The sequence below is a fragment of the Patiria miniata genome, unplaced genomic scaffold (assembly GCF_015706575.1).
Source record: "Patiria miniata isolate m_02_andy unplaced genomic scaffold, ASM1570657v1 HiC_scaffold_25, whole genome shotgun sequence".
NCBI lineage: Eukaryota > Metazoa > Echinodermata > Asteroidea > Valvatida > Asterinidae > Patiria > Patiria miniata.
This window is the reverse complement of record NW_024037064.1, coordinates 11325748-11350719: the sequence shown is the minus strand read 5'-3', so window position 1 is coordinate 11350719 and position 24972 is coordinate 11325748. Positions and strand designations below refer to the sequence as shown.

Below are 24972 nucleotides of genomic sequence, written 5' to 3'. Positions count from 1 at the left end.
AATAAATTTTTATGTTTTTTTATAAAGCTACCTACCCCTCCTATATATATATATATTTTAAAGGATACATTCCATGATTCAAACGAAGAGGGAATCGAAAACGACAATAAAGATGCCCCGCCCATCCATCTTTTACCAGATGGATTTTAGCCCTGTTTGATAGTCTAATCGATCAAACATGGAGGCGAAGGTCAAAATTAAAACTGAACCTGTGGTCGTTTCCACGCCAGTAAATTCACCGAATTTTGGCTCCAATTCCCCTTCAACGACAACAACAGGAGCGACCGCCACACAGGGAGTACCTAACCTTACTTCAAGTTCTGCTTCTAGTACTCAATTTTCACACTTACCGGGGTTTGATTTTGGTAGCGTGCGGCCGCCGTTTCCTTCGCCGGGAGCCACGGGGTCGAATCACAGCGGCCCAGCTACGGTGCAGTCGTTGTTACAGCAACAAGCTCACTTGCTGCACTTACAGCAAGCACATCAGCTGCATGAATTGCAGCAGCAACAGCAGCAGCGGCATGTTACTGTTGGTCCTGAATTGCCGAGTCCTGGGGGCCAAGTACCGCATCCACACATTGGATATCCTGGAAATGTGCAATCTCATGCAGGTAAAACAAAATTCATATATTTTTTGGAAATTCGAATGTTTTTCATCGATTGATTTCCAATGTGAACAAGGCAAGTACAGTAACTTGATTTGTTTAGCATGTTTAGGTCAAAGTAAAAAATATATTTCTCATCCTGCGTGCTTCCTTTTTTCTTCGTCGCCTCCTTTGTTTTTTGTTTTTTTTCCAAAATATTTTGCACAAGTATATCTATTACTTTATATTATATTGTCTTTTTATTTGTTTTCAACAAAATTGCAGAGCAGCATGTATGCAGAAAAGGTAATGGCGCCTTTGGGAACAATTTTGTATCGGCAAAATAGTCGAGAAAGTTGAAGAATCCATCCCCCATAAAAAAACAACACCTGCCTCCTTCACTTTTTCAAAAAGGCCGAACGGAAACTGCTATTTTTTTTTTACTTGGCCTATATTTTTTTTCCTGAATGATTAACACGTCTTGAGTATCGATGGTGAAGTTTGCATCCAAATGAACAGATTTCTTCATCATCTGATGAAGCTATGCTTTTATTAAAAAAAAAATTATAAAACTGGAAGCATTCTTATTCAATCTTCTTTTGAATTCAATTCACAGCAGCCAACATGCTACCAATGCCTTCATCCCATCAACTGACCCTAGCAAGCCAACTTGCCCGGCTTCGTCCAGGCATGATGCCAAACCTCGGGGCACAAGACCTAGCAGGGCAAGGCGCCAGTCTAGCCGCAGCCGCTGCAGCGGCTAGCTTAGGTTTGCCGTTTGGTTTACCACACCCGCATGGTCTTCCATTGCATAGTCTTGGGCTAGGGCTCGGTGGAATGGCTCCTAATGCAGATAGACAGGGCATCATGGCTGGATTTGGTGTAACGACACAACAACAGGTTTGTGCTCTGGTGATTATGTCTTCATTAATTTGAAGACATTGTGATGTACGTATGGTCTACATGCGTGAACAGTAGATAAAACAGTATGCGAGAATGAATGTGCACAAGCCTGAAGTGTCTTTGCAAAAGCATCAGGCTTATGGTGGCAATGCAAGTCCCTCCCAGTGATCTCCCCAACTCTCTCTTTGTAACTGTTGAGGGGGTACTTGGACACAGAGACTGGTGGAGTCAATACGAGCAAGTTCAAGTGCAGACAATGGTTGAAAGGCCAGTACAGTCCATCATTTGTCTTTTGTGCATTATGTTCGTTTGAAGCAACAAAAGTGCTCAAAATCTAAAGAAGGGTGCTGAACAACTAACCTGATGAAGTTTTAGCTCGGTGAATGCTGCATATTCGGAGAAAACAATATTCTAGGATCTCAATTTCAAATCAAGAGTTGCTGAGCCATGTTTTGAATTGGGCCTGAATTCAGCATCCGAGACACGTTCTCACTAATGAGCTGATTGCAGGTACGCGATGTTGCGCACTGAACGGACAAATTATTGCAAGCAATCATAGTGCGTCGTGTCTTTGCCGAATAAAAAAAACGAACTACTTATGGAAATTCCCAACGATGCGTCTTTAGGCCTTCTTTCATTGATTTCTTCAAAATGACAGCTTGCCAGAAAGAAGAATTTCACAGGGAGTTTAGTCCCATTACCATCTTTAAACCAAGTAAGCTTTTCAACAATAATTACGTCAGTTACTTTTTGGATAGCTGCAAATGATGGACTGTACCTTCAACCATGTTAGTGAGCCCAATACATGTACCGGTACCAACATGCGTGCAATATGTTGTTACCAATAGTTTGTATAGCACTTTAGAGGTTGCAGGTTCGATCCCCACTTCAGTTAATCCTCTCTATACAAAACCCAACCATGTTTCATATTTTAACACACAAATGATAACCTACATGTACTATTGCCTGTGTCACAAGCATAGGCCTATAGCTCGGTAGAGCAGTGGTACGGTACTTCAGAGGTTGCCAGTTCGCACCCCACTTCAGTCAGTTTTCTTTACTAAACCCAACTATGGTTCATATTTCAACACAAATGATTACCAGCTATGGGCTGCGTGCGCCAACAAAAGTGGGCATGTTTTTACCATTTTTGAGAGCCCCATGGATGTGTGTACTGTACTGTACTGGACAGGTTCGCGCGAAGTACGCACGACTCCGTGAATGTGCCAAAACTATTATAATAACCACAGTGTCTTCACGTAAGCGTCAGGTGTCGTCTGCGCACGAATACATTTGAATTTAACTTGTGATGGTCTCCCAGACTAATCCCCGCCCCTAATAACTTTGGATCATTCAAAATACACGTATGCAGTGGATGGACCAGGAACCAGTCTAGGTCTCCTGTTACAACTGATAATGTAGTAACCAACGGATAATGTATCACCAACCGATAATGTCACACAAATTGACCGATACTGTATCACTAACCGATAATGCAACAGAAATTGACTGATAGTGTGGTAAAAATGTCAGTACTACACTATCAGTCGATTGTTGTTACATTATCGGTCTTACCCGATAATGAAACAAATATTGACCGATAGTGTAGTAACGTTTACTACACTGTCGGTCAATTTCTGTTACATTATCGGTTAGTGATACAGTATCGGTCAACTTGTGTGACATTATCGGTTGGTGATACATTATCAGTTGGTTACTACATTATCAGTTGTAACAGTCTCCTCCAACTTTCCTTTTCTGGCAGTGTACTTGTGCACGGAGTCCATTGCCTGTGTCATAAACATAGAGCTCAGTTGGTAAAGCACTGGTACCGGTATATGTACTTCAGGGGTTACAGGTTCGAACCCTACATCAGTCGATGCTTCTTAACTCCCTTTGTTCTATCCTTTCTACAGACGATGAGCAACTCTACCAATTACCCATCCAGTTTTCCTTCCATCCCGCCACCCCTGATGTCACCTGACTACTCAGCTGACATGATGCCTACAGAAGTCTTTGCATCTGTCCCTACAGCTCCTACTGCAGTCAACTCAGTTGCACCAGCATGCAGTCAAGGGTATGTCAAAGAATTTGTTAAAAACATGGCTTCCTCCCAGCTTTGGCTACATCTCTTGAAGCCAAACCTGGAATGAAACTCCAAACTTCAGCATGGCATTCTTCAAGCAGAACATGGAGTTTATAAAACTCTGGCTTCATCCCAGCTTTGGCTACGTCTCTTGAAGCCAAAGCTGAAATGAAACTCCAAACTTCAGCCTGGTATTATAGGATTGGATGGTTTTCAAGCAGAACATGGATTTTATGAAACTCTGGTTTCATCCAAGCTGTGGCTTCATCACTTCAAGCCAAAGCGTCATCACTTTCATGCAGGCTTTGGTTTCATCTCTTGAAGCCAATGCTGGGACGAAACTCAAAACTTCAGCCTGGTTTTATAGGATTTGATGTTCCTCAAACATAACATGGAATTTATGAAAACTTTTCTTCATCCCAGCTTTGGCTACATCTCTTGAAGCCAAAGCTAGGATGAAACTCCAAACTTCATCCTGGTGTTATAGGATTTGATGTCTTTCAAGCAGGAACAGGGGCCATGAGCTTGATCCCCGAAGTCAAGGGGCTAAAACCATGTGAAGCCAAAGCTGAGATAAAGCCACTGTTTGACAAACAGCTATATTAGCCACAGGGCTAGGCTTGGGCGATTACAATCATTTTTGTAATCGATTCTTATTATGCCCAAGAGTCGAGATTTGGTGAACATCAAGGGACAATTTCATGAACCTGTAAAGCATATAATTTTGCTAAGTGCCAACATTACATGCTTAGTACAAACAAGTTATCAGACAAACAGCTGTACAATAATGCTGCTTGTTGCTGGCTTTGTGGTTGAATTGTGCACAAAATTTGCTTAACAATATTTTCTGGTTAGCAAGACAGATACAGGAAGTGCAGGACGCTTTATATTATATTATTTGAATATTTGAAATAAAATCATTTTTGTTTGATATTTTGTTTGCCATAGTGACATGACTGGTTCAGATTGTAGTGACCGACCAGGAATGACGTGGCTGGACGCTGCCCAGGTAAGAATATGTCAATCACTTGCCCAGGTTGGAATTATGTCAATCTCCTGTCAAGGTAAAAATAAATGTCCGTTTCTGACCCAAGTAAGAAAACATGTCTGTAAATATCGTGCCCGGGTAAGAATATGTCAAAATCTTGCCGAACTGTAGGGATTATGTTAACCCGTCAAAAATCCATCAAATTTTAGCCCAGCTTGAAATGCTTAAATTCTTAGTCAATTTTCTGCCCAGGTAGGAATATGTCGATCTCCTGCCCAGATAAGAATTTCTCAATGTCCAGAATTGTTCACATTTTTGACCATTTTGCCCTCCATACTTGTTTGTCCTTCAGGTCGTTTTAGAAGAAGCCGCATGTCCTCTGCACATCAAAGTCATCAAGCAGCGTATTTTAGACCGAGGTCTGGTCCAATCCAGTGCCAAGTCGTCATTAGAAGCGGTTCTCTACCGCGACACTCAGCGCGGCAGTCGACGATTCAAACGCGTGGAAGGACAAAACGGAGTCTTCGGAATAATGGTATTATGATTAGCATAATGGATCCGTCCTGCCTGTCAATCAAAGAGTGTGCTTAAATTGAACAACAAGATTGGGACTTTTGGCCATGTGACCAAGGTTGGTCAAACTCTCTCACAAATACTGTGAGAAATATACACAGCTGAAAGTGTCTTCGGGCCGAATCTGGAATGGTCCATTATGATCACTGCAAATTACTGTAGGCTACAGTTGGTTCAGCTGCATTGGAATCAGTGTGCACTTGCTTCTCCTGAGATGGATAAAGGGCGCCCTCTATAGTTCATGCACAGACCTGTTATTGCCAACTTGGCCCTATGTCTTGTTTCTACTAAAGGACCTGTGGTCATTTCACAAATTATAAGCATTGAGCCTCGCACAGAGCACACGCTCTTGTTTTACTATACTCTCGAGGACAATGCTTTGTGTTTCCCTTTGTCCCTGTAATATAACACTCTCCCATAGACTAAGCACACAAACTTACTACAGAGGACCGTTTGCAACAAAAGACCCAACTCCCGAGGACTGAAGGATCTGTTGTTTTCCCTTTGTGTGTCGGTCCTCAGGTTTTTTTAGAACACGTACACACATGCTAACTTAACCCTTTCCTTACCATGGGCGACTTTTGTCGACAAAAGGAAACCACACACAAAAGGAAACCACACACAAAACACCCTCAACACAGACATATTCACTACTTTTCAGAAAGGCGGAATGTTGATATGTTTGGCCGCCCATACATCAACTATATACCAGCTGAAAGAGTGTTTTCGGATCTTTCTATTGGTGTGGGTAATTCATAGTGTTACCATTACAAAAAAATGAGAAAAGTGCTTCAGAAGTATCCACGCACAATTTGAGGTATGGAGTGCCATTTGGTCATGTGGTGAAATGGCTTGCAGTTTGATAATTGGGACCAGATGAACAAAAAGGCATTACTTTCTTATATTTGCACGTATGGACCTCATTTTTACATCACATAAAAGAGTAAGGTTCAAGGAACAAACGTTACACACATCACCTATGATTTAAATCACTCCTTGGCAGTGAAAATCTGGGTTGAAAAAAGTGAGTTTTGACTCGTGCTCATTTTTTTCACACTCTAGTGATTTCCGCATGACTGAGCAAACAATTTGGTCCTGGGGAGAGCCAAGTCAATAAACAATGTGGGCATGAAAGGGTTAAGATGGACAAACTCAATGTATTAGACTTGCTTAAGTCTCACCTCAGCCCACAAATTTGAAATAGGCTACCCTGTATCGCCAATGAATGAGTTAAATCTGGCTCATTGTGTAGACAACATGCATGAAAAGACATCCAGTGAATAGCCATTCTGAATCGAATTTTGTGTGTTTGGGACCATCTTTGCTAGGCTTGCCATGTCTTGTTTTCCCACAGACAGCAGAAGATAAAGTGAGAAAGCGCAACGCGCCGACTCACACCACATCACGTAAACGAGCGACGCCAAAGGACAATGCCGCAGTCCAGTCCCTACGCTACAAGGTTAAATACCGCAAGCTACGAAAGCTCATCAAACTCATGATATTCGTAAGTAAGCCTTAAAGGGAATATACAACATTTGCGAACATCAAAAAAAAAAACTACCAAATTATTATGAAATACCAATACTGGACTGTTAGTGATTGACTGTCAAAATCATCCTGTAAAATCATGGCACCTGGTGTTTTGTCATTTCCAAGAAAAGCGATATTTTTGTATCAATTTCCAAAGCTGATCGGCTGACCAGCCTTGAAAAAAAACTGGCTTTTTTCAATACTGCCCGCAACTTACGACATTAGTAAGTCCGCATGTTTGTTTGCATTTGATTACACACCTATGAATGGATACAAGCCAGATAGACTTGTTCCCTGACCTTACAATTCCCCGGCATCTATAAATTGCTCCGTGTCATCTTACGTGGGATGAGGGAACCAGACTACAGGAACATGATTGTTTTTCTTGGCTTTTCAAGCATCTACGAACACAAAACAAGTCGGTGTAACAATATTTGCTATAAAATACTAACCCCCCCCCCCCCCAATCCATCAATTTCTGAAATTTACAGCAAAAGCAAATGTTGCATATTCCCTTTAACTCTGTTTTTGGACAGCAGAATTAATTCAACTCCTTTCTTCATCACCTCTTCCCAGGAAAAATTCCAGAACATTTGTTCAGAATCCTGAAACTAATACAAAATACAAAATACAATGGGCCTGTTGTGGATAAAATTTTTCCTCAACTTTTCCCGAACATTTGTTGAAATGACTCCTTTAGGGTTATATTTCCTTGGTGTTTCATTCCAGGAAAATGCCGCTTTGAATGATGAGGTGTGTCGTACCGAGCAGAAAGTCAAGCGAGCGCAGCAAGAACGATTCTTCCTCTTACAACGCGTCCTGCACTACCAAGAAATCTGCGACGTCCCGCCCACTTCCACCAAAGCCACGCCCTCCTCCCGGCGCCCGGTATCCAAACGTCATGGGACCAGTGAAGGTGGCGACGGACATCTGATTTCATCACTGTCGTCACTAAACAAACGCGAGAAAGGGAACAAGAATAAGAGGAAACATAAGAAAGCTAAAAAGTCTGAAAAGGGTAAACTTTGAATTTCCCACGATATCATTGTGATTTGTCTTGATTTGGAAAAAATCTGTCAAGTTTTAATAAATAATAATAATAACTGGATTTATATAGCACCAAATTGCCAAAGGACATAAGGTGCTTATTATTACCCTGCTCATTGGGCCAATGAAACATTCCAAATACCATCTCAGCTCCCTTGGGAGTATACAGCTCCATGCTGCCATTTCGGCGCAAAGCAGCCAACCACAGTAACCCTCTCTGCCCTCACAGGTACCCATTTACTCCTGGGTGGAGAGAAGCAATGAACGACAAAGTGCCTTGCCCAAGGACACACACACCATAACCAGGCTGGACTCGAACCCACAACCTGTGGAATTAACCGCAGACCACGAATTCAATGCTCCAGACCATGAGGCCACAGCACCTTTTAGGAGGTTGTTATTGTGGTTGATGTGGTATGGTGGCACGTACATCAGTCTAGTGCCCTTTGTGCCATTAACTTAACTCCTGCATTTCAGATCAGTAGGAGTTCACAGTTCAATAGAGGTGGCAGAGCGTTACTTATGAAAGGACTAGTGCGAAGGATGTGCGAAAGCTGGAAAGACAAACGAAAATTAAATGCAAAAGCAAAACTCAGTCACTGGTCGGTACGGGAAATGCATGGGAGGTGTGAATTTTCAAATTATTTATAGTTTTGTGTTAGGTATTTTGGTTCTTAGTGTCTTTTTGAAAACTCACAAAAATAATTGTTTTTCACCGAAATTCATTGTACTTTAGTTTGTTTTCTGTGCTGTGGTCCTGAGGTTTTTCTCAATTTATATTAGGTTTCTTTATTTATTTCTTAATATTTGTATGTTTTTGTAGATAAGCCAAGAAAGGATTCTGGCAGGTCAAAATCCAAAAGGTCATCGAGCATGTCAAGTAAGCGTCTTGTGCAGCAGATACCATTAGATTCTGAAGGTAAACTCTCAACCACAAATTCTGGCGAAATCGTTGTCTGAGGAGATTAGGAAGTAATTTCTTGACAGACTAAAGCTCGTTGCACACCTTTTTGATTTTACTGGCTCATGAGATGACTGGTACATTTTTTTTCACCATTGCGGAGAACCCAACGTTAACTCATACACATGCCTGATACCGTTCTATAATTGGTCACGTGATGATCAGTCACATGATAAGATGGCAGCTGTCAAATTTGAATCATGTGACTTCCTTTGTGAATCTGATTGCTAATAACATAAGTATTCATAAGATGGAATTTTGCATCGGGGTGATGTAAATCAAATTAGGTTTTGCCCTTCACTGACGTATAAACACTGTATACACTGTAAACCTAATTTGATTTACATCACCCCGACGCAAAATTCCATCTTATGAATAGTTAATGCGGTACCCGCTGCTATGTACATCAGATTCGAACCAGCCAACCGATCCCGTTAGCTCGGTGGTCGAGTGGTAAGACATCTGCACTAGAAAGCAGGAGGTCGTGGGTTCAAGTCCCTCCCGAGTGAGTATACAGTGTTTATACGTCGGTGAAGGGCAAAACCTAATTTGATTAACATAAATATTGTGTCCGGTGAAATCAGAGTGCTGAAAATATATGCATTTCAATATGCATTGAAAATATCCCGCCAACATACCTTGCAAACGCATGCTGATTTATCTTTTCTGGACGTTGTGATAAACTCAAAGTCTATTACCACTTCTTCCAACCATACTCTTATTAAATTCCATGATCAAAATTTCGCACTGATGGGTCTCATCCCGGCAATAAGCGACCAATTAATTGCGCTCACGTCGTCACTGAAAATTAGTCAATACACACAACCACACATCCACGAGGTGCACACAAAATGACACACCACTGAAAAATATTTTAAGTCTGGTCCTCAAGTACTCCACTGCGCACACCGCATTGATGTCTATCAGGTGCTTGACCGCATTGCATATTAGACTTGTCACCAGTCCATCCATTATCGTAACATTTAGCCAGAAGTTTTCGGGCAAAAACGATACTTTACAAGCATATTTTTTTTTCGTTAGGTAGAAATGGGAAATTCGCAATTTTTTTGTGGCAATTCGTATTTTCGTAATTCATCAAAAAAATTGTAGTAATTACGAAAAATTCGTAATAGTTGGCAGCTTTGCATCGCTCTCTATTTGTCATGCTCAGATTGATTTAATTCCTTCTTTTTTTTTTCTTTCAGGCATGCCAATATTTCCCATCAAGCTAAGCAGCCTGACTGTTCACAGTCTTGGTCAAATCATAACAGATCGACCCGCTTACCACGGCGAACATTGCATCTACCCAGCTGGATTCTGCAGCAGTCGTATGTACACCAGCGCTAAGGATCCTAACGTCACGTGTCTGTACACGTGTAAAGTGCTGGATGCTGGCCAGCAACCAAGGGTACGTCACTGTGATGTTCCTTCGTGGATACTGTCTTTTCATTGGTCCAGAATGGTCACGTCAACTTTCTGACAATTGTGTCCATGCATGTACCTTAATCGTGCAGATGTTGTTTGTTTGTTTGATATTATTTCGTCACCGACACCACGAAGTAACACTCTACCGTGTTAAACCATATTTTTTTCGATTTTCAGTTTTTTGGATTTTTAAACATTATTCATCAAGGCCTACCATTGCACGAAGTTTCAAAGCTTCAAGAGCTTTACTTTAATAATTACACTAAGTATCCATGGCAACTTTTGCGTAAAAGTGACAATTTTCGTTTTCACAAAGTAACACTCAAGTATCCATTTACCATTGCAATGCATGGCGCGCACTCTGCTCATAAGTGAGCAAAAACGTTTTCACGAAGTAGCACTCTTCTTGTAATAAGTTGTATGAGCGCGCGCGCGCTGACCTGAAGTTGCACTTTCCTCGTGTTGTATACATTGAAGAGTGTTACTTCGTGAAAACGAAAATTTACAGTTTTGCAGCTTTTTCGGTTTCATGAACTAACACTCATCTTTTTTCTCTTATTTCTTGTTTATTTAATACACAAACGGGTGAAAAACAGCAGATTTAATTAATTCAATTCATCAAGTATCCACAACGAGAAACCCAACTGAAAATACTCTGTCGTTTTGACGCAAAGTGTTGTTTTAGAAGGCGTTCAACTATAGTTGCCGTTTTCTCCGATTGCTAGTTTTTACTGGTATGTAGATGGGTGTTACTTCGTGGTGTTGGTGACGATTTGTCTGTTTGTGTTTCTTTCCACAGTTTGAGATTGTTGCAGAGGATGAACCGGATCATCCATTTGTTGGTTCGTCACCGACGGAATGTCACGACAATTTGCTGGATGAAATCAATACATATGGGTAGGTCTGAGAAAACGTCTCAAAACTTGCAACATTTGGAAAGTTTCACTTGGGAAAACTGCCTGGCTAATTAGGAAGATATTTTGTTACCACTGGGAACAGCATGGGAACACATGGGTCAAATGGTCACAAGACAATCACAAGTCAATCACAAGACAACCACAAGACAATCTCAAGACAATCATTAGACAACCTGAAGACAACCACAAGACAATCCCAAGACAATCACAAGACAATCACTAGACAATCACAAGACAATCACAAGACAATCACTTGACAATCAGTAGACAACCACAAGACAATCCCAAGTCTATCACAAGTCAATCACTAGACAATTACAAGTCAATCACAAAACAAACCACAAGACAATCACAAGACAATCACTAGACAATCACAAGACAATCACAAGACCTATCACAAGTAATATCACGAGTAACTGGAGATGAATAATGACAAAGAAATAGCTTTTGTCTTTCTTCATTTGAATAGTGTCACTTGACTTGAGGCTGGATGGCTAGTGATAGAAGAGTGATTGATCAACGATTGACTTGTGACTGACTTGTGAATGGCTTAAGATTGACTTTTGGTTGATTAGTGATTGACTTGTGATTGACTTGTGACTGGCTTGTGATTGACAAGCGACTGATCAGTGATTAACTTGCGAATGATTCATGATTGATAAGTCTTTGCACCTGACTAAAATTCTACCACGAGATACACGTATACACGTAGTTCAGTTGCTAGAGCACAAGTACATTATTTTCGGTTAAAGTCTAGGGTGCACGTTCCACTGGAGTAAATTTCAGAGTCAGCTTTATTGAAAGTTTTCCTTTAAATAAATTTCTTTTTCACAAAGTGGTCAAGAGATTCCCAGCGCAAAAGGCAAGGGAACCGACTTTTTTGGACTGACGCACCCAACGATCCAAAACCTGATCCAGTGTTCGCCGGGTGCGCGGAAGTGCCTCAGTTACAAGTGGATGAAGTTCACGACAACACGGTCACATGACCAGGAGGTCAAAGGTCAAACCAAACACAAGGCAAGGGACTCTGGGAAGAAAAGCCGTCGGGAAGGAGGGAGCAGCGTCAGGAAATCTGACCAATCAGGTAAAGGCACAAATTGAAAAGTCTTTTTTTGACAAGTACACAACAAAGAACAATGAGAACATGAATATTTATTAATTTTCTTTTTTTAATTTATCACAGATCTGAAGCAAGATCAAGACTTGAATATTTCCACATCAACAGAACCGCCCTGCTCTGTGACATCAGGGAGTAGTCTACGATATCTACTAACGACCGCCACCGACACAATCCAAACAGATACGAGAGTTCAAACTAAAACGAGTGAAGAACCTTCCATTGTACTCAGTACTATGCAAACTCGATCCAAACCAACTATAACTAAGGAGGAACACAAAGTCAGCACCATTCAAACCAGATCTAAACCAGCAGTAGTGACTGTTACTAAAACTAAACCGGATTTGCAAACCCAAACTAAAACCAAACCGGATTTGCAAACCCAAAGTAAACCTAAACCGGATTTGCAAACCCAAAGTAAACCTAAACTGGATTTGCAAACCCAAACTAAAACTAAACCGGATTTGCAGACCACCCGAGTTCAAACCAGATCTAACCTGCCTAACCAGGTTCAGACAAGGTCTAAACCAATCGCTGCTCCAGTAGTAACCAAAACTGAACCACAAGGAGAGAAATCTGATAAATGAATGCACGGCATGTCACTGGTATGCAATGGTTGTCTTAAATGTAATGTTGCATGGGAACCAGTGATGTGAGCTCTGGTTTCTGCCCCTTCTTTTAAGTTTTTGTATTTAAGGACCAGAAACCAGACTACTTCCCTTCCCTGGTATGCATTCCATGTAAATGGTGGACTGTATGTGGAAACCAGTGATATGCAAATTGTCTCCTTCCATTACCCTCTTTAAAGGGGCACTGCGTCCTGAAATGTTCATGTTTTGGATTGTGTACTTATCCTATTTCGAACATATGGTTGAAAGGAAACCAACCTATAATGTCTTACCGTTCCCGAGAAAAGATATTTTCCTGTCGTTTTCAGTCAATGTACGATGCCCGTTGTGTACAATGTCACATAAATTACACACAGCACCAATGCACAAATGTGGTTTCTAACACGTCTGCAGAAGGCGAACACTTTATGGCTGGAATCACAACTAGCATGAACAGCCTGACTTTCTGGGGTTGCAAACAATGGACGTCGAAAGTCGTTCTCGCACGAATAACACAAGAATAACTCAAAAACGGCCATCTTTTAAAGGATAGTTGTGTGGATGTTTATATCCTACTTTTTAATGTTCTTTCCGATTAAACAGCGTTTCGTTCAAAGCGCGTTTTGTAGCCCAAGTAGGCGCATTCCATGATGCAGTGTCCCTTTAATTAACTTGTGAAAATGAAAACACCAGCAAATCCTTTTCAGTTTCCTATATTTTGTTTCACTTTTATTTCACAAGAGAATTCAATATCTTCTGAAGGAAGTCATGTTACATGATTGCATTCAGTTTGTGTCTTGCAAAATAAATATATAGTTTCAAACCTGTAACTTTTGAAGTGCAGCTTGAGTTTGATTGTCGAGTTCCAGGAGATGAAACACGTCACAATGTTCTTTTTATCATTTAAGTTGCGTGGTTTTGTTTGTCAAATGCCCTGCCTCTCTGGAAAGCCACTTTTGCGGAAATTTGCGCATGATTTGCCAGCTTCCATGAGACAATTTTTTCCCCATAATGCCCCTTAAAATCTGTTACATTTCAGCACTTCTGCAACCTCTGTTTACTATTTTAGTACGCTCTTTGTAAATTGAGGCTGGAGCATGTTAAACTTGATTGGTGCATTTCCACAATATTCTAATTACATGGGCACACCTTTATAACAAGGTCCTCGGGATTTTACAAATTACCTTGTTATAACAGGTACCTTGTGTTATCAGTAATGGAAAACAAAGAAAAACAGAGACTTTGAGACCTAAAAATAATGTTCCTTGTTATAAGCAGGATGTTATATTAACAGTGCCCTTCTTACCAGGGTTCGACTGTACAGTGAAATCTCTATAAGTCAAAACCTGTTCTAACTTAAATAAACCCTTCTAATTCATATAAAAACTCATTCCCGTCAATTGTTGTTGAATAGAAAATCCATTGGATAACTCAAAACTCTGCTTAACACAAAATTTGAGCCAATTCCAAGTAGGGTTGACTTATTGAGATTCCACTGCATCATCATCAAGTCGACTCATCGGACTGCAACAAAGACACGCCACACATCATGGTCTCCGATGGCCATCCTGATCTCGGCTGCGGAGGCTAGCCCAGTATCACGACGCAGCTGGTCCACGTCGAGAGGCTACTCCATGAGTGGGTTCCCATAAGATGAGTTGGCTTGCAGCTATCTCTGGATGCAGAATGCAGTGACCAGCCAATCGCATCGTCTAAGTCTGATAGTTGTAGAGATCCTTGGCAGGTTGCCATAGAGCACCTCATTCCTGACTTTGTCTCTCCAACTCGTGTCTAGAGCCATCCTCAGCATGCGAGTATAGCAGCCATCGAGTCGAGCTTCTTGCTTTGAAGTAAGGCTCCATGCCTTGGAGCCGTAGAGTAGGATGTACTGCACGGATGCACGGAATAGAGCTGGTTTGAGTTTATCCGCCATCAAAGACCTCCAGCTCTTCTTGAGGTTTTGGCAAGCCTTGCAAGCGTGTGCTTTCCTTACTCAGATGTCTTTGTCTGTTGAGCTGATGTGGGAGCCCTGGTATATGAAGTATTCTCTCACAGCTAGGGTAGTGCCGTCCTTGGTGTTGATTTTCACATCCCCAGTGTTAAAGCACATGTCTTCCGTCTTCTTGGCATTGATCTGAAGGCCAATCTTTTTGCACTCTCTTTCCACGCTGAGAAGCAGATCTTGTACCTTTTACACCGAATCGAGACCAGAGCGATGTTATCCGCAAAATCGAAGTCAGTCTCTACAACAGCACTCACCTGTCTGCTTTGCCTTGGTAAGAGAATGAAACCCAGCTCCTCAGCCCTCCCCGTGATTGCTCGCCTCAGAGCGTAGTCTAGAATGATGACGAATAAAAAGGGCGCAAGAGTATCACCCTGCAGCACACCAGCCATGATCTCGAAGATGTCTGACTCGCCATCTGGGGTTAGCACCCTAGCAGAAGTGTTGGCATACACATCGCTGATTACCTGAACTATGCGCGCTGGGATTCCGTAGGCTTGCAGAATTTCAATTTCCAACGGTAAATCTAGTCAATGCCTTCCTGAAGTGGATAAAGGTCATCACAGCTGGGAGATGCTTCCTGTTAACCCCTTCGATGATCCTTCTTAGAGCCAGTATCTGTGAGACTGTGGACCTCTTCTCTCTGAAGCCATTCTGGTTTTTGCGCCACAGAGGATCTAGAACTGGTTGGATTCTATTCAGGATCATCCAGTTGTAGACCTTGGCAACCACAGAGCTGAGGCTGATTCCTCTATAATTATCAGCCTTTGTGAGATCACTTGACTTCGGGATAGGAATTATGTTTGAGCACTGTCCACTACCTTTGTAACTCTCGGTCTATGAAGGCCTTGTTCAAGATGTTTAGTACCAGGTCGTCTATCGGCACCCATTTCTGCACCTCACTGGGCACTATCCCATCTTCACCGCAACTTTTCCCCGGTTTGAGTGAGCTTTTTCAGATTGGTACTCTTTGATGGTGAATGCTCCATCACTGATCGGCAAGTCCTGGAAGACAGGTTGTTTTTCCTCATCCTCGTTCTCCACTACTGGGGGGACTACCGAGGAGGATCTTGAAGTGACTGTACCAGGAGTTGACTCGATCTTCCACACTGAGTTTCTCCAGCGGTCTGGTTTGGTTGAGAAGAGGAACCTTTCCCTGCAGTAACTTCTTTGGCAAGGGCCCAACCTTTGTATACTCGAATATAAACCACAGTGTATACTCGAATTAGTTTAAATAATCATACACATGTATTAAAAAATGCCCAACCTTTGGACAAAAAGAGGTCTGTACTTGATGGACGCATACATATACACACAAACCTTATTCCTTTCCTGACAGTTTCAATAACTGCTTGACATTTTGCACTCGATATTTTACACTTGAAATTTATATACAAAAAGGTCCTTTCCAGCAGAACCTTTCTCCACAAACTTGGAAGTGGGTAGATCCTGATAACGTACTTTTCTGAGAAAAAAATTGATAAAAAGCCAAACGGAGCTGATACATGGATTGAACAAATTTGTGATGACCTCTAAATGGGCTCCAACAAAAGAGGCGTGTTTTTACCACTTTTGAGAGCACTGTGGACGGGACACACAGCGTTTGCCTACTGCACTGGTTTGCGCGCGAAGTACGCACAAGTTCCAGAATGTGCCAAAGCTATTAGCCACAGGGTCTTCGCGTGAGCATCAGGACCCACAAACTTTGGATCATTCGAAATATGCAGTGGATGGACCGGGAACCAGTCTAGATCCACCTCTTTTTTTTTTGGCTATTGAAGGGGTCGCGTTGTGAAAAAAAAAGAAGGAAAAAGAGGTGCGAAGCCATATTGCTGTTAATTTGATGGGGGGGGGGTAGGGCAAATGCTCCCCTGCTCACGCTTGGAAAAATGATAAATTGAGAATACAATGAAAAAGTTGCTTGCCGCCCCCCCCCCCCCGGAAAAAAATCCTGGCGACGCCTATGCTGGCCACCATTCCACCTTCATTACGATCATGTGGCTTCGTTCATGGGTAATCCGAATCATTTTTCAACTGAAAAGTTCTCCTGTTGACCTTATATATATATTTTTTTGGACAATCTGTTTTTTTGGGACAATCTGAATCGTCCAAGAAGTAGACCCTAATGTGTTTTCACCAACATACTGTGTGATGTTAATATTATTGACCCCTGAAAATTTGAAATCAGCCAAAAGAGTGTTAATTTAAAAAAAAAAACCCAATGAATTATAGGCCTATTGGCCTTTAAGTTTCCGGTTTAATATATTTGCATTGTTCTAAAACATATAACGCTCTCCCCTAAGGATTTCCCAAATATGATAGTGCCAACAGGCACGCTGGTGGTCTGATCATAGAGCAAGGACGATCCACTAGCGCCTGTGCCAGGACTACAAAAACCACTGCCGTAGAAATCGCATTCCATTAATTATAGAGTTCATGGGGACTGAAAAAAATAAAACCCATTATTCAGTCATTCATAACAATTGTTTTGTCACAGTAGATACATACCACAAGATACAATGAATGTGTCCATATTTAAAGGGCAACGAGGGCATGACATTCATGATCTGTTTTCCGACGAAAGTAATTGCGAACGCGTTAAAGTAATGCGGCCACCCCTATTAGTGCAATGGAAGCGGCCCTATTGTAATTGGACACGGCGCGCCGGCGCGACTTATCATAATGTGCACGCTGCATGCATTTGTCAACAATTCACTACTTGCTGATTTTGGAAGAAAAAAAACATCGATGCATAAGTATGCAGGCCGAAACATCGCAGTTACATATTGGATCTGCAGGTGAATTTGCTCGATCTCTCGGCAGCAAGGATCTTGGGACTCGTTGTGTTCATGACTTTGGACTGTCAAACAGTTTGTGCAGGTAAAATGTTGTCAACAGGCATAACAATGTATTAACTGTAAGCTTGTACTTGTTGTAGATTGACTCGACAATGTTTTGGACATAACTTTTCGACGTTCACATAATTGCATTATGATCATGTTCATGGGTATGGATGACAAATAAGCAATGCGGTTTATGCACAATATTATTCCTCAGTTCCTCCATTGCACAAACCTATGGGGTACGGTGAACCAGTCAAACTATGGAGGTGGTGAAGTGGAGTCAGGTTGGATCCATGTTATTAATGAGTGAAGTGGATCAAGTCAGACTCTTAAGGGGAGTCGGGTCGTAGCGGTATGTTCCTCGCCTTTCACCTGCCTGGGTCAATATGTGGATTGGGTTTTATACATTACGCGTGATAGCCCGACACAATGAAAGCTGATGCTGATTGGATGCTAAAAAAAAGAACCTTTTTTTTGTTTTGTTATTAGCCAAGCAGCATCAAGCTTTCATTGCATCGAACTTACACGTTTGCCATCTTGGTTTGTGAGCCTGTGTTCTGGTTGACGTTGTTGTCTTTTACCCCTTAAATTCCCTCATAAATCAAATTGCTGCCCTCTTTCCACAAAATTAACCTGCTGATATTCAAGAAGCTGTCGTTACCAACTGTTCAGATGTGTCAAGATTTGAGTGCCATTTAGTCAGTTGTTTTGGTGAGTCTTTTAACCTTATCTTAAGGCACAGGGTCCTAAAGATAAGGATTTCCCATACACAGTATTGAGAGTCCTAAATTTTTGGACTACCTGTTCCCTTTCCATGCCTTTTACACAGGCTAGTCACCAACGGTCAGATCATATTTCTTACTGCGACAGTCAAATTCCATCAAGAGACAAAAGCAGGTGATCACACGTAGGCACAGATGGCCTATCAGTATTAACCTCCTTAGCATAGCTATATCAGATTTTATAACAGTCACAGCCAGTCAATCCTACTTTGTGGAGGCAGGGAGCCCTCAACTGTTAAAAACAGTCACTTAATTTATTTTGACTCAGTGCTGGGCTGGCCTGGTTGAAATTGCCGGCCAGAGAGAGAGGTCGGGTCAACCCAAATAGAACATAAGAAATATAATTTGGAAATAAAATTTTAAACTTTTAAACTTTAGATGTTAGAAAAGAAATACTATTTTTTTTAAAGAATTTTTTTCAAGGAACATGTACCAGTCATTAGGCCCAGAGGAACGATTGAGATTGGTCAGTGTTGGTCAAGCGTGACTGCGTGAGCTTGAAAATCTTGATTCTGATTGGCAAATATTGGCATGGTCATAATATTCATATTCATGAGTTAATGAAACTGGTATCTAAAAAGGAATTCCACTAAACTGTCTTCATTCTGATCAGCTTTAAAATATGGTTTTCAAAACTATAATATTATCGCAACGGAGTATAGGTAAACAAGGCACTGGAAGTTATGTCTATTACTAGATGAATGCAGTACGTGAGATATATGAGACCCATTATGTAGCACCTTTTAAGGGTTTATAAGGTGCTTCGGCCACTGCCAGGACACCGGGTGAACCCCTTCTCTTAGCGACAAGTGTTACTGGTTCTTTAACGTGCATTATACAACACACCGGACCTACGGCTTTACGTCCCATGCGACGAAGCAAGAATGGTTAAGTGCCTTGCTTAAGGGCACAAGTGTCCGCCGGCGGGCTCGAACCCACGTCACTGTTGCCTCTGAAACACCAGAACATGAATCCGGTGCTCTTAACCGCTAGGCCATGACACTCCACCTGGTACATGAAAAGACATGTACAAGTCATCGGGCCCAGAGGAACGATTGTGATTGGTCAGTGTTGGAAGCGTAAGCTTGAACTTTTGATTCTGATTGGCAAATATTGGCATGGTCGTAATATTCATATTCATGAGGTAATGAAACTTGTATCTAAAAAGGAGTTCCACAAAACTTTCTTCATTCTGATATTAAGCTTTCAAATAGGATTTTCAAAACTATAATATTTCTTATTACAAACTATGTAACAATGTGTGAAAGGATGATCAGGTTTAATTCTTGATATATAATGAGGAAGAATCAAATGACAGTTGTATCTGGTTCACAGCCCCATAGTTGGGGCCGGGACGGGCTGACGTCATCCGATGAAAATATCAATTCATTTGCACACCAGTTTTCATCGGTTGCTCGTGGAGTGTCATGGCCGAGCGGTTAAGATGTTTCTCATCAGCAGAGTGTGGGTTCGAGTCCCAGTCTTGACTTGTGTCCTCAAGCAATACACTTTACCATTATTGCTTCATCCTTCGGATGAGACGTAATCCCATAGGTCCTGTGCATTGTGTAATACACGTAAAAGAACCCAGTAAATCGCAAAGAGAAGGAGTTTGCCCCAGTATTTCTGGCAGTGGCTGCTTAAAAAAAAAGCCAGCTCTGTCAAAAAAAAAAATTCATAGAAATTCCGCCCCAATACCTTTTTATCATTTGAAATATGCAGTGGATGGACCGGTAACCAGTCTAGGTCTCCCCAAATCTTCTTTTCTGGGCATTGAAGGAGTACTTGTGCAATGAACCCATGGGACGTCATGTAACATTTTAAAATACATATTTCTTAATTCGTGGGGTTCAGCCTCTTGATTAGTTTTTCCAAGCAAAATTACAATTGTTGTCACAAGTTGGATATGGGAGGATCACATTCTTTCCAGATGATAGTTTGAGTTCTTTAACCCTAACGATGCCAAACTCCAACACCAGGGTTTGTTAGAATCTGTTAGGATGAGTACTACACTAGTAAACTGACTGTGCTTCACATATATACCACAAATGAACAGAGTCCAACTGTTTATGGCAACAGTTTACCCATTGAGCAAGGTGGTTTACCATATGGTGTTGGAATTTGAAAGGATGAGGAAGGTTCCTAGTATTAAAATCACCCTAGCTAGGGGGTTTAATAGGGTTAATAGGAAAAAAGACATGCATTAATAATTTGACCTGCTTGCATGTACATTTTGTACATGTAGGGTGTGTTCAACCATAGAGCAAGGCAGTTTAGCCTATTGTGACAATGGAGCGAATTGCACGCGGTCAAGGTGGTTGCCTCCATGGTTGTACATGTACATGTACTAGGCCGTGTTGGATCACACTGCAATTCATCACAATGAAGTCAATTACAAGTCTGTCACACATGCCATCCAGTCTGAACTCAACTGTTACAAACGGCACTCCTTACTTGTTGTTCATTCCCTTTCACTTGTGACTGGATTTGTGAATTGACTGCTACACTAATATTTAAAGGGACTATACAACAATTGCTTTTGCTGCAATTTTCAGAAATGGATGGATTTGGGGGGTTAGTGTTTTCATAGCAAATATTGTTACACTGACTTGTTTGAAGTTTTGTGTTAGATGCTGGAAAAACCAAGAAAAATCATGTTCCTCACATAGTCTGGTTCCCTAACCCCACTTCAGATGAAACAGAGTAATTTACAGACGTTGGGGAATTGTAAGGTTGGGGAACCATTCTAGCCGACTTGTACCAGTTCATACTAGGTGTGTCATCAATTGCAAACAAAATGCAGACTCAGTAAATATGGTAAATTGGGGGCAGTATTTGAAGAAGAAAAAAAAAGTAAAACTTTTGTTCCCAATGCTGGTCAGCCGACCAGCATTGGAAATTGATACAAAAAAGCCACCTCTCTTGAAAATGACAGCACATGAGGTGCCATGATGTTTACAGGACAGATGCTTCAGACTGTCATTCACCGACAGTCCAGTAAGGTACATGTATTTCATAACAATTTGGTAGTTTTGTTTTTAATGTTTGCAATTGAAATGTTGTATATATTCCCTTTAAGGGGACTGCCAAAAAATGTTTGTGTGGTGTATTTGATTTTGGTGAATTTAGTGAAATTATATTTTGGAGCTTAACAAATTGCACTTTATATGTTATTCATAAATACCTCAGACAGTTTAGCTATTCCTATTGGTCGAGAGCCCGTCACGTGGCCGGTCTTAAACGGATGATAAAGACATGGCTAGCTGGTCTTAAACACTTTTCCAGTGTCACAATAGAATGTGGACTCCTAAAAATCCAGTGCCTCTTACCGTTTCATTGGTTGAACGTTCACAATCCTCACGTAGGCATGCGCAACACTACATGCGAGTCAGAATTTTATAGTTCTAAATTCAAAACGCAACGCCCCAGGTGCGTTCTGCGTGACATCGCGCAGAACATGCTACGCGCGCGTCAATCTCCATAAAAGGGTTGTTTACATCTTACTCGCCAGCTGAACACTCCATTATTTTGCTAGAGGGATGTTTCAAAAAGCATGAAGTGAACTTGTTGAACAAAATCAGGATTTTTTGAACGAATTATTTGATATTTTTTTACGGATAAGGTATTTATGAATGGGAATAAATATGTGCTCGGTCGGTATTTATCACTCTGTTTAATACCGCTTAGAGTCTGGGTGCTGATAATTACCCTCGCCTCCGGCTCGGGTAATTATCAGCATCCAGACTCTAAGCGGTATTAAACAGAGTGATAAAAACCTCTCGAGCACACATTTATTCCCTTATTGTTATTATTATTATTATTCATTTTTGGTAATGAAACCAAGGATTGCTCAAAAGGACCCTAGGCACTGTAGCTCGCAAGCCTGAAGAAACCTGTGGAGAGAAGACAATGAGAAGAAATTACAGTTTTAGAGGGGGGAGGAAAAGCCCAGAAGAATATTCTGAGGAAAACCCACGGAATCAGGTAGGGACTGAAAACCCAATCCACATATTGGCCCAGGCGGGATTCGAACCCGGGTCACAGCGGTGGAAGGCGAGGAAAGTACTGCAACGCCAACCTGACAATAATAAATGAGGCCCCTTTTCTAGGGCCCCAAGCACCATATTATTCAGTTACTCGATTAATCGATGGAAGTGTCGATGAGTCGGTTTCATTTTTCTATTCGATTAATTGAAAACAACTTTTTGAAAATAAAGGTTTCCTTTCAAAAGGCATGAGAGAATGGCCAAAAATGTTGTATATGCCACGAATGTGATGCTTGTCTTCAGAAAATGTGAATGGCCTAAGTCTAGAATCGAGATACAGACGATTCAGTTTTCAATTCATCCCGTTTTTCGCAACTTGCATTTTCCCAAACAAGTTGGCCGTTCGATTACTTGAAACCGTAATCGAAAAGGGAATGATTAATCGATCGAAAAAAATCATTGTAAACTTGCTGTTCTACCCCTTTTCATACAATATGCCAATAACACCATAATTCACTCAAGCAAGATTAAATAAACAAAAAGGGTTGACAAAAACAATCGAGATGTCGTTCAGGTGTGCATGTATATTTTCCCCATGCCTTATCATATTACTTAAGCAGTTTGTAAATAAAAAGTACAATGAATGTGCACCTTTAAATGGCAAATGCTGTTCTGACTGTCAGACTGTTAGGGTGCAAGTTCGAAACCAAACTATTTGTCATTGTATGTTAATTCTAAACAATGCTGATTCCAGCTTGATTTCGTTTTGAGAGTACAAAGTTTCGAAATAAGCACCATGACAATGGCACAATTGGTGTCCTTGAAATACGGTGCATTGTGCAATACTGTAGTGCATGGGTGAAGGGTCGTAAAAAATATCACTCGTAAATTTAGAGCAGATATTTTAAGGATTTAGTCAGCTTTAATTGCCCTACATTTAAAACAATATTTCCTAGATGTTTTTGAACTAAAAGAGGGATTGAACTTATGACTTTCTGCTATCAGAGTTTCCATCTATTTCACAGAGTACACAAAGAGTAAACTAAATTGTATGGAGAATTTACTTCAGAGTTCAGGGTTTATGCTAATACATATGCACATACGTAATTAACATGCGTAGAAAAAAAAATCTCCATCAGCATTCTTTACAAACTGATACAGGAAGATTTCGCGGAAGCTGGCTAGAATCATGCACACAACAAATATGTGATACAATGGTCTAATTGCGGATAAAGTCTACAACTAGTCCTAGATGTTTATTTTAAGATGACTGACTCCTTACTGCATATAAATATTAAGCAAAGTCAAAGTCTGTGGCACTTCATCGAGTTCCAAACAATTTCCCCTATTTTTTTAATTTGTAGATAGTAAAAAGCTAACATAAACAGGCTTACAGAAAGTCTAGAGTAGAAAGCTCATTATGCCACTTTTATATTTGTTTATATTTTTTTTTAACAGAACGTTTTCGATGGAATTTGTGGATTGATAATTGCTGAACTTTAAGAATTTATAGCATAAGTGTTCCCTGTACGAATTGACTTTTCATTCGTTTGGAAAATTCTGATCCTAACGGATTTAGTTACAAAGACAGAATTCCAATACCACACTTGGATTTAGTTACAAATACAGAATTCCAATACCACACTTCAATTTTCCTTCAACTTTTATTCCAAATCAGTTCTTACAGTTGTTTCAACTTCAGTACTTGCTTTGTTGCGAGTGCATGTTTAATTGTGCTCATTTGAATAACAGTTGGCAGCACTGTAACTAATACAGCCACTTCCAATTTTGTTTCCAGTGGGAATTGGTTAATCCAATTAACACCTGTACTACATTGTATTACAATGTATTTATTCCATGAAGAATGAAGGGAAAAAACACATACATGTAGATGCTCAGGTGGTTTCAGGCAGTACAAGGAGTAATAGGCAGGGTGGTTTTGGGCAGTTTGGCCAGCCCTTTTCACACTACAGCCTTTCAACCTGGGTTGAACTCAACCCTGGGCGAACCCAGTGCTGCCCTAGGTTGAGTTTTTGATTTTTCAACCCGGCGTTCAACCCCACATCATTTCACACATGTTTCATGCAAATCAAGCTTATCATTCTCAGTTACTACTGTATTGAACCCTGGCAAGAATTTCAACCCGGGTTGACAATCTCAACCCTGGTCTGGAGCAGGGTTGAGTTCAACCCGGGCGAAATCAATCTGGGGGTTGACGCAGGGTTGACGCATGGTTGAAATTCTTCAAGTGTGAAACGATGCATGTTTTCAACCCTGCGTCAACCCTGCGTCAACCCCGAGATTTGTCTAGTGTGAAAAGGGCTTTACTATAATGGGCTCATTTTATTTAGGATTTTGGATTGTTAAAATGCTGGGTGGCATGCAGGCAAATGTTGTGCCTTGCACTGACAGTAAGTTGGGTGGTCTATCAATCAATACAAAAACACGCTTGGTTATCAAAAGGGTTTCCCATATCAAATCCAGCAGATCAAGGTGCATGTATTGTCCCCTCCTTGTACCAAAATATATCTAACATTTCACAATACAGATAATTACAAATGGCACTGTTTGCTTTAGAATGAGCTTATACTAAGTAAATGGTCTCAAATCAGGAGACGTG

At 41.0% G+C, this 24972-nt stretch overlaps 2 protein-coding genes across 3 annotated transcripts in view; both read left to right on the top strand.

Moving 5' to 3' along the window:
• The first annotated feature begins 139 nt into the window (after positions 1–139).
• On the top strand, positions 140–13569 carry LOC119733188. The gene is made up of 12 exons (XM_038206775.1): positions 140–611; positions 1201–1484; positions 3404–3564; positions 4522–4582; positions 4914–5096; positions 6489–6638; positions 7394–7682; positions 8535–8630; positions 9878–10080; positions 10897–10994; positions 11851–12098; positions 12198–13569. The coding sequence occupies exons 1-12, from the start codon at positions 179–181 to the stop codon at positions 12716–12718; spliced, it is 2727 nt and encodes a 908-aa protein (XP_038062703.1). The 5' UTR covers positions 140–178; the 3' UTR covers positions 12719–13569.
• A 3871-nt stretch (positions 13570–17440) lies between these two features.
• LOC119733167 (ATP-binding cassette sub-family G member 4-like) overlaps positions 17441–24972 on the top strand; it is a 38032-nt gene continuing 30500 nt past the window's right edge. Inside the window, exon 1 of one of the 2 annotated variants that reach the window (XM_038206743.1) lies at positions 17441–17621. The gene's annotated coding sequence lies outside the window, so the exon portion shown is untranslated. The remainder of the gene's footprint in view (positions 17622–24972) is intronic. The other variant, XM_038206744.1, reaches the window with a different exon arrangement.